Raw genomic sequence first — 9,868 nt, 5'->3', positions numbered from 1 at the left:
TGTGGGTTGGCGCTGGGGGCGGGAAGCCGGTCCGAGGTGACGCGAGAGGGGCCGTGGGTGGTGCGGTGACGCGCGCGGGGACGACGACGACTCAGCCCACATGCCTGCGAGATTTAAAAGTTAGCGGCGCGCGGGGAGCTCAGTCGGACAGCTCAGACCAGGCCGCAGCGTGCCCGAGACTAAAGGCACTGCCAGGGGTCCTGAGCTCAGAGCCACCTGCAGGCGCGGAGATGCTGCGAACAGCGAACCACCGCCCCGGGCCGCCCCCTGCGCAAGTGGCCGTGGCATCCCCGTTTCTACTGCTGCTGCTGCTCACCTGCGGCGCCGGTGCCTGCCAAGGTAAGGCGGCTGGCGCCCCGCGCTTCTAGCGCCCAGGGCCGCTGTCCCACGCTGCGCCCTTCTCGCGCCTTTCCTGCTCCACTTCCCGTTTTCTCTTCCCTCACGTTCTCTCTTGGCTTCAGGGACTTGTGCAGCGAGGTTTCCGGGTTGCTCGCCCTTGGTTGCACAGCTTGGCAGCAGGCGCGGCTTCACAGACTTCCAGGGCTGCAGCCGAAATTCCCAGACGCCAAGACTTGGAACCGAGCACAGACCCAAGCGCGGGGCAGGGTGCAGTTGGCAACCTGCAGAACTCCCTCACACTTGGGATTTTCAGCCCCGTGGCCCATGGATAACGGAAACTAGAATAGGGAAAATTAAAATGTTTTTCCTTTGATTGCAATATTGGGGAGATTGATGATTGAAGCAAAACAGCTGTGCATTTGATATTTCACCTGCTGATGTAAAGTAAACCTGTAATGCATTCAACCTCTTTGAGCTCATGCCTGTTCAGATAATCCCGAGCAGTGAAATAAACCCCATCCTAGCTGTTTAGAAGGGGGAAGTAGTGGACTCTGTGCCTGATAGAAGGAGCTGTGGTGGTGTAGTGGTTAAGCAGTTAGATGCTAACCAAAAGATGAGTGGTTCAAACCCACCAGCTGCTCCACCAAAGAAGCAATCTGCTTCGGTAAAGATTTACAGCCTTGGAAACCCGATGGAGGGTTGCTATGAGTCAGAATCGACTCCATGGCAGTGAGTTTGGATGTTGGTTTTGGTGCCTGATAGATTTTCAGATACTAGATCTGGAAAAGAATAGAGAATTTTTTTCTCACATAGAGTTGGAGGGACAATGGGCAAGTGGGTCTTTCACTCAGTGCAACAGCTAAATGTAGTGAAGGTGATGTTGTTTGATAGCAATAGGGACCTCCTGAAATTGGTTTAGAGAAGGAAAGCAGGAAAAGCAAGGTCAAGTACAGGAGATCAGAAGCTTGGGAGCCTTGTCAGAGTTGAGTACAAGTGCCAGTGGAGAGGTCATTTCACTGGATTCTCTAAAGGGTAGGATGTTTTTCATGTAACTTGGGGGACTATCTCCATAGCCAAGCTCCAAACGCTTTCCCTACTAACAACACGAGTTTTCTAGCTTCACAGCAGTTTCTCTCAGCTTCCCTCTGCTGTCCTATCAGGGATAAAGGTGGATAGAGTGTTTCATTCATCATGATTCATATAGTTGAGGACTTCAAATCGTAACTACAGAGACCTTCAGATCATGTAACCTGGTTTTCAGTTGTGTTGTTTTTGTTAGTTGCTTTTGAGTGGCCTCTGATTCGTGGCGAGTTATGCAAAACAGAACACAACCATTTATTGCAGGTCCTGTGCCATCTTCATGATCATTGATATGTTTGAGTCCGTTATTACAGCCATTGTGTAGTGCCTTCCAACCTGTTGTTGTTGTTGTTGTTATGTGCTGTCAAGTCAGACCCAACTCATAGTGACCCCTCCTTGGGTTTCCGAGGCAGTATCACTACGGAAGTAGATTGCCCAAACTTCCTTCCAAAGAGTTGCTGGTGGGTTTGAACCGTCAGCCTTCTGGTTAGTAGTCAAGTGCCTTAGGCACTATGCTACCAGAGCTCCTGCCTTCCAACCTAAGGTCTCCATATTTACCATTTATGTAACAACTATTCTGTTGTTATACATAAGGTTTTCATTGGCTAATTTTTGGAAGCAGAATACCAGGCTCTTCTTCCCACTCTGTCTCAGGTGGCAAGCTCCCTTGAAACCTGACCATGATGAGTCACCCTGCTGATACCTGAAATACTGGTGGCATAGCTTCCAGCATCATAGCACTATAGAACCACCACTGGATGATCAACTGACAGATGGGTAGTGGGTCTGAACCCATTATTATTTTCCTAATCTATTTATTTTTTTCCCCTTCCACTGTTTTTATTTTCTCCTTTCTTTGAGACTCTAGTTGGGGGTGGAAGGGGGCTCCTTCTGCTTGAAAAGAAAGGTAATTTGGCTTTGAAGTTGAAGCAGTCGGAAGTTGGGAGACCAAAACCTTCCCCATAGCCAACAATGATAAATCGTGATTGATGCAAAGTAATGTTAATCCTTTTTGATTTATTTGTTATGGAAAAAATTAGAATGGTATCTTTATCTAGATTTTTTAGGAAGCAGTATTCATGGTTGTAAAAGTGGCTGTGTTATGTAAAGCTAATGTGCTTTCTGTGTGGCATGCCTTAGGTTGGCATGAAAAGGAGGTAACAACTGGTTTTTTTGGAGGAAGAGAGGGAGTTCAGAGGAGTTTCACTGGGAGTTACTGGTGTATGAATTATAAAAGTAATTATTAAAAATGAGCGAGTGAAATGGGAGCTGGCTCCTAAAAAAAGAAAGCTTCTTGGGTTTCATTTGCAAAAGTATCTTATCTGGTAGCTGACCAGTTGAGTCGTAACCATCACCAATATTTTTCAAGCAAAGGCATGAGATGCCTCCTTCATTACCTTTAAACCCCTAGACTGCCCTTCCACACCTTTTCTTCCCCTTCAGAACTGCTTTTAATACTTAAAAACTAATTTTATCTCTAAAAAAATGTGATAAGGCTTGGAGAGGGAGAATATACAATATGATCTGCCTTAGTTGTGTGTCCCTAAAGATGGCCCTGGAGGGAAAGCAGAACATAAGAAGAACTCAGAGATAATCTACCAAGAGGAACTGAGAGTATCTGAAAACAACAAACGTCACAACACCAGAGGAGGGAACAACAGTGCTAAGAAGCACAGCATCCTTAGCAAAAAATGAGTTAGCAAAGCATATAATAGCTAGGAGAAAATAAAGGGCCAGCCGCAGATTCTATGATGCAAACAGTTTATTATTCAGAGAAGATTATTGAAACAAAGCAAGAAATGCCCTATTAGATATTTAGATACCTGCCACAAACTGTCACTTGATTTTTCAGGTGACAATAAGAGATGAAGTGCCAAAGACTAAATTAAGAAATGCCTTTTCCTACACAGGCTCCTACTCATTGAAGAATTCTTAAAATTCAGTCAGTAGAAGCAATTTCTAAACTCTCAACCCTTCGCTAGTTAAATGCTAGCCATGAGTAAAGAAAATTGGCATCACTTTCAGAATGAAGTCTTTTTCTTTCTCTTACACATGGTGTATTTACAAACACACAAGGTGCCTGAATGTATCATTTATATTACTTAGTTATATACTAACCCAAGGGAGCTCTGGTAGCATAGTGGCTGCGACACTTGCCTGCTAACCAGACGGCTGGCGGTTCAAACCCACCAGCCACTCCTCGGAAGGAAGGTTGGGCAATCCTACTTCCGTAGGAAACCCAAGGAGGGGTCTCTATGAGTCGGGTTTGACTCGACAGCACATAACAACAACAACAACATACTAACCCAAACCATTGCTGTCCAACCAACTTATAGGGTGACTCATCGGGACCCTATAAGACAGAGTAGAACTGTTCTATAGGGTTTCCAATTATCAAACAGTGTTTCTTTGCTATTCATAAGGTTTTTCCTGGCCAATTCTTTGAGAATTTGCTAAAAGAACTAAAAGACCTGTCCTGGAGGAAATGCACCTGAAATGCTCCTTGGAAGCGAGAATGGCTTTGTTTCACCTATTTTGGTCATGTTGTCAGAAAGGACCATTCTCTGGAGAAGGATGTCATGCTTGGTAGGGTGGAGGGTCGACGAAACGGGGGGAGGCCTTCAACGAGATGGATTGACACGGTGGCTGCGATAATGGGCTCAGGTATAGCAGGGATCATGGAGCTGGCGTGGAATCAAGCGGTGTTTCGTTCTGCTGTGCATGGGGTCGCTATGTGTCGGAAATGACTCGTCGGCACCTAACAACAACAATAACATAGAGTTTCCAAGGCTGTGATCTTTATGGAAGCTGGCTTCACGGACGCTGCATCTTTCTTTGCAGAGCAGCTGGGTGGGTTCAAGCTGCCGACCTTATTAGCAGTCAAAAGCTTAACAACTGTACCACCTGGGCTCCTTTCTTGGTTTTACAGTACAGTATAAGACTAAAGATTTCACCCTACTAGGTAGTACTGAGGTATAAATATCTTGATGAAAGTGATCAAACAAAACTGCAGTTTTTAGGAAGTAGAATATCGTGACACTGTTTCTAACACTATTTAGGGAAGTAATCTAAGTAGTGCTTTTTTATAGACAATACCCCATGTTCAACGTCTCTTGGGAGGAAAATCACATCAACAAATAGACAAATGGGGAGGGGAGCTTCCTCCTTGCCGTGGTTTCCATCAGAGGATATTAGTGATTATCTATAAATCATAGAAAAATGTTTATTTCTCCTTCTCTAGCTGTTACCCTAGGGAGCTCTGGTGGCGTAGTGCCTAAGTCATTTGACTGCTAACCAGGAGTCTGGCAGTTCAAACCCACCAGTCACCCCTTGGAAGGAAGACTGGGCAATCTACTTCCGTAGAGATACCACCTCAGAAACCCAAGGAGGGATCGCTATGAGTAGGATTCGACTCGAGGGCAGTGAGTTTGGGTTTTTTTGTTTGTTTGTTTGAGCCTCTACCCTGAGACTGTCTTTATGTGTTTTGTGTAAGGGTCACAAACTACCCCTGTTTTATGTAACTGCATGGGATGAAGTTGGACATGACAGCAATCTAAGGGACCCATGCAAGTTTGGGGACATGGCACTCTGATATCCTGATCTTCCTAGTGCTTGGTACCACAGAACATGTAGTTAATTACTGTTATTGTAATCATGATTGTTAGAATCTAAATAAACTAATAGTAAGTTTTGTGAACTCAAAGGAAGACTTCACTGAACAGTAAGATAATTAAAAAAGAATCTGTCAAGTTGAAGTCAGCTAGACCTAGTTTGAAATCTATCTTTGCCACTTGTTTATGTCACCTTGGACAAATTAATCATTCTTTGCCTCAGTTTCCTCATATTAAAATGGGAATAATAATTATCTATCTTGAAAGGTTGGTGTGAAGGTTAAAGAACAATATGTGTATTAAATGCTTAGCATAATGCCTGGCATTAAGTAAATGCTCAATGTCAGTAGGTTCTATCTTGCTATCATTATAAACAGAAATGTTCTTGGAGTCCCTGGATGGTACAAATGGTTAGGCACTTAACTACTAGGCAAAAGGTTGGTGGTTCAAACCCACCCAAGGCACCTCAGAAGACAGGCCTGGGGATCTGATTCTGAAAACTCAGAGCCTTGAAAACCCTATGGAGCAGTTCCACTCTGCAAACATGGGGTCACCATGAGTCAGAATTACTTAATGGCAGCAAACAACAAAAACAGGTTAAATAAAATATTTCCTAAAGTTAAAGAAATTATTCTCTACTTTAAGCCTGCTTTTTAAAAGGGTTTAATTTTGCTACAATTGAAATTTTAGAAAAATTTACCATCTTTTATTGCATGATTTTATTATTGTTTTTAGTAAATAAAGAATATACATATAAGAAAATAAGTAGTAGTCCCATTCAAATATTAAAAAAAAAAAAAACCTCAAAACACTGAGATTATATTTATAATTTTTTGTTGTTGATTGCCATGGAGTTGATTCCAACTCATGACGAGCCACGTGTGCAGAGCAGAACTGCTCCACAGGCTTCTCAAGACTATGACCTTTCGGAAGCAGATTGCCAGGCCTATCTCCCAAGGTGCCTCAGGGTGGATTTGAACCACCAACCTTTCTGCCAGTAGATGATCACTTAACCTTTGGGCCAGTCAGGGACTCCACACTTATCATTCATATAGCATGAATTGTAAAATTAAACCTATGCTTGTTGTTGTTAATTGCCCATGATAAACCTACGCAGAAAATATTCTTTTAGGTGATGCGAGCAAATTAAAACTTTTATTTCGATCATAATGAAGGCCCTGACAAATATTGTTATTTTTCAAGAGCTTTACTGAGATATAAATACCATAAAATGTACCTGTTTTAAGTATAAAATACAGTGATTTTTAGTAAATTTACAAAATTGTAACACTGTCAGGACAACACTATTTGAGAATGTTTATTTCACCTCCAAAAGATCCATCATATCCACTTGTGGTCAATCTCTGTTCCTAGCCCTAGCCCCAGATTTGGTTTTCTGAGCATTTTATATGAATGAAATTGTATACTATTTCGTCTTTTGTGTCTGGCTTCTTTCACTTAGCATAGTGTTACTGAGTTACATCCATGTGGTGGCATATAATAGTAGTTCATTCATCTTTATGGCCAAGTATGATTCCATTGTATGGATATATTACATTTTGTTTATCCATTCACCAGTTGATGAACATGTGGATTGTTTCCATTTTGTGGCTATTATAAATAATACTGCCATGAATATTCATGTACAAATTTTTGTGTAGACATACAAGCAATTCATTCTTGAGAGTAATGTCATCATGATGGTATTAAGATTTCCTTAGTAATTATGTCTCTTTATGCTATGCTAAGTCAAGTCCCGAATTTTCAAGTCCAATTAATAGGGTAGTAATTAGAGCTCTGGTGGTGTGGTGCTAAAGGATTTCACTGCTGACCAGAAGGTTGGCAGTTCAAACCCACCAGCCACTCCTTGGAAGGAAGATTGGGCAATCTACTTCTGTAGAGATACCGCCTCGGAAACCCAAGGAGAGGTTGTTATGAGTTGGTAAAACTACTCGATGACAGTGAATTTGGTTTGGTTCTGGTTTAATGTACAGTGAAAAATGAGAAATAATATCTGAAAAGGAATTATAAAAGAACAAAGATCATAAAATTAACATGTGGGTATAATTTTATTTTTAGGTGCTCCAATATTACCTGAAGGATTATGGCCTGAACAAGAACTATGGCTATGGAATAAGGTAAAGAATTATTCTAACATAAATTAGTGGAAACTTCATCCTTGCTTGTAATTAACATTATAAAATGAAATAATGTAATTAAATTGAGCTTTGGGCTGACCCTGTTTTACTAACATTCTGCTATAGTAATATTCAGAACTATTACTTTTATTAAGTAAAGGAGAAGGAAAGATGAAGATAATTTTTTAAAAAAGTATGGTAAATAGTAAAGTAAGATGGCAATAATTAGTTCTACTAAAAGAGTAATTACAATAAATGGGAATGTGGCAAAGCATACCACTTAAGAGACAGAGACTCTCAGATTGGATTATAAAACAAGTCCAACAATATGTTGTCTATAAGAGGCATCCTTAAAACAGGAAACAGAAGAAGGCTAACCACAAAAGGATGGAAAATGATGTACCAAGCAAACATGAACCAGAAGAAAACTGGAGTAGCTGTCTCAATATCTGATAAAATAGAGTTCACATGAGGAAACCATACTAACAAACAAAGAAGGATGTTATATGCTAGTGAAAAAAGAATAACAGCACAAGAAGATACATCCATCATGAACATACACTAACAATGTAACTTCAAATGTTGTTTTATAATTGATATAACTTCAGGGAGAAATAGATAAATCAACAGTTTTAGTTTTAGATTTTAGTAAATCTCACTCAAAAACTGATACTTAAAGCAGATCAAACATAAGCAGATCAAATATATACCAAAGACCTAACTATATAATTAAGGAGCAGAGGTGGCATAGTGGATAAGGCACTTGACTGCTAACTGGAAGATCAGCGGTTCAAACCCACCAGCTGCTCCAAAGAAGGAAGATAGGACGATCTACTTCGGTAAAGATTTATACCCTCTAAAACCCAATGGGGGTCACTATAAGTCAGAAATGACTCGATGGCAGTGAATTTGGTTTTTCTGGTGAACCATGTAATTAATAAATTTGAGCTATGGCATATATTTAATACTTACACTAAATAGAATGCGCATTCTATTTGAGTATACTTGTTGTTCTTGTTGTTGTTATGTGCCGTCGAGTCAAACCCGACTCATAGCGACCCCTCCTTGCGTTTCCGAGGCAGTATCACTAAGGAAGTAGATTGCCCCATCTTCCTTCCGAGGAGTGGCTGGTGGGTTTGAACCGCCAGCCGTCTGGTTAGCAGGCAAGTGTCTTAGCCACTATACTACAAGAGCTCCCTGAGTATACTTGGAACATTAAAAAAATAAATAAAATAGAGCATATGTTAGAACACAAAAGAAACATCTATAAATAAGATTCATTTCAAATATTCTCTGTCCATAATGAAATAAAATTAGGAATTAATAGCAAAAAGTATCACTGGTAGAACCATCTAGAAAGCAATCTATATATCCCTGTAATTCTTGGATTCAACCAACCACGGATTGAAACTCAAATTGAGGGGGAAGCAATTAAGGGGTCAAAGCAAATCCCTCAAAGGCTAAGTGGGAGAGTGAAGTGTTATTTACATAGCATTTACATTGTATTAGGTATTACAAGTAATCTAGAGATGATTTAAAGTATGGGGAGGATGTACATAAGTTTTACAAATACTACACGATTTTATATAAATTTTATATTTTGGTATCCGAGGGAGTCCTGGAACCAATCTCCTGTGGATATCAAGGGATGACTGTATTCTCCTACAGGTCCATAATTTGAAGCCAAATACAAGGAATATGATTGAAGCTTTGTTTGTAATGGAAAGAATTAGAGAGAACCCAGCTGTCCATTACTGGAAAGTAGATAGGTAACCTGTGGTGGTGCACTTTATAGAGTATTCTACATCAGTTAGATGCAACATACTAAATGTACACCTACACAGAGTGGATAGATGTCAAGACATTGCATTAAGTGAACAAAAGTAATAATAATAATAATACCATTCATCCAGACAAAACAGCAATACTAATTTGCAAGAATATATACGAACAGAGGATACACATCAAACACATTACCAGAGTCGCCTGTGGGAGGATGGAATTGTTGTTGCTATGTGCCGTTGAGTCATATCCAACTCATAGCGACCACTCCTTGGGTTTCTGAGGTATCACACAGAAACCTCTATTTTTAGCTTGAAATCATCTATATTTCTATGGGGAATCTTTGGAAACATATTTTATTTTCAAATTTTATTGTGCTTTGGGTGCAAATTTGTTTTGCATTCAACAGTTCGTGCACATTTGATTTCACGCCCCAATTACCATCCCCAACCATAACAAACTCTCCTCCCCTCTGTCCCAGTGACTACCCCCTCCCTGTGCCCTTCTTAACTATGCACGCCTGTCTGTCCAGCTTTTCCTCTATGTGAATGCTGCCCCTCTGGTGTCTCATGCTGATTGCTCTAAGGAGTGCATCTCCCTAGAGTAGGTGGGTGCATTGCCCTGGGGTAGGTGTTCTGTATGTAGGTCTTTCTACTATTGGGCTGAGAGCAAGTCCTTGGGAGTGAGTCCATTTCTAGGCCTGAATGAAAACTAAGTTCTAGACGAATTCTGAATCCTAGAAGAAAACTCAAAGAGAGTTGTAAAGCACCATATTTTATATATATATATATATATAAATAAGAAAAAGATATTTGAAGTTATTAAAATGCTAAGAACATGTTAATTTTTCTACTGGGGCCTTAAAAACCTCTAGAGCTACTTGTTGTTGTTGTTGTTGTTGTTAAGTGCCGTCGAGTC

General features: G+C 40.7%; 1 protein-coding gene across 1 annotated transcript in view; it reads left to right on the top strand.

Moving 5' to 3' along the window:
* Positions 1–230: 230 nt before the first annotated feature.
* The window catches only part of LOC103201525 (phosducin-like protein 2), a 93,236-nt gene continuing 83,598 nt past the window's right edge, over positions 231–9,868 (top strand). The window contains exons 1-2 of the mRNA XM_007946231.2: positions 231–339; positions 7,110–7,168. Of these exons, the coding sequence (XP_007944422.1) occupies positions 231–339; positions 7,110–7,168 (168 nt within the window). The remainder of the gene's footprint in view (positions 340–7,109; positions 7,169–9,868) is intronic.

This window comes from Orycteropus afer, unplaced genomic scaffold (genome assembly GCF_000298275.1).
Source record: "Orycteropus afer afer isolate SDZICR_OR568_19922 unplaced genomic scaffold, OryAfe1.0 scaffold00153, whole genome shotgun sequence".
Lineage (NCBI taxonomy): Eukaryota > Metazoa > Chordata > Mammalia > Tubulidentata > Orycteropodidae > Orycteropus > Orycteropus afer.
Note: the sequence above shows the minus strand (reverse complement) of the source record. Positions and strands in the feature narration are given on the sequence as shown.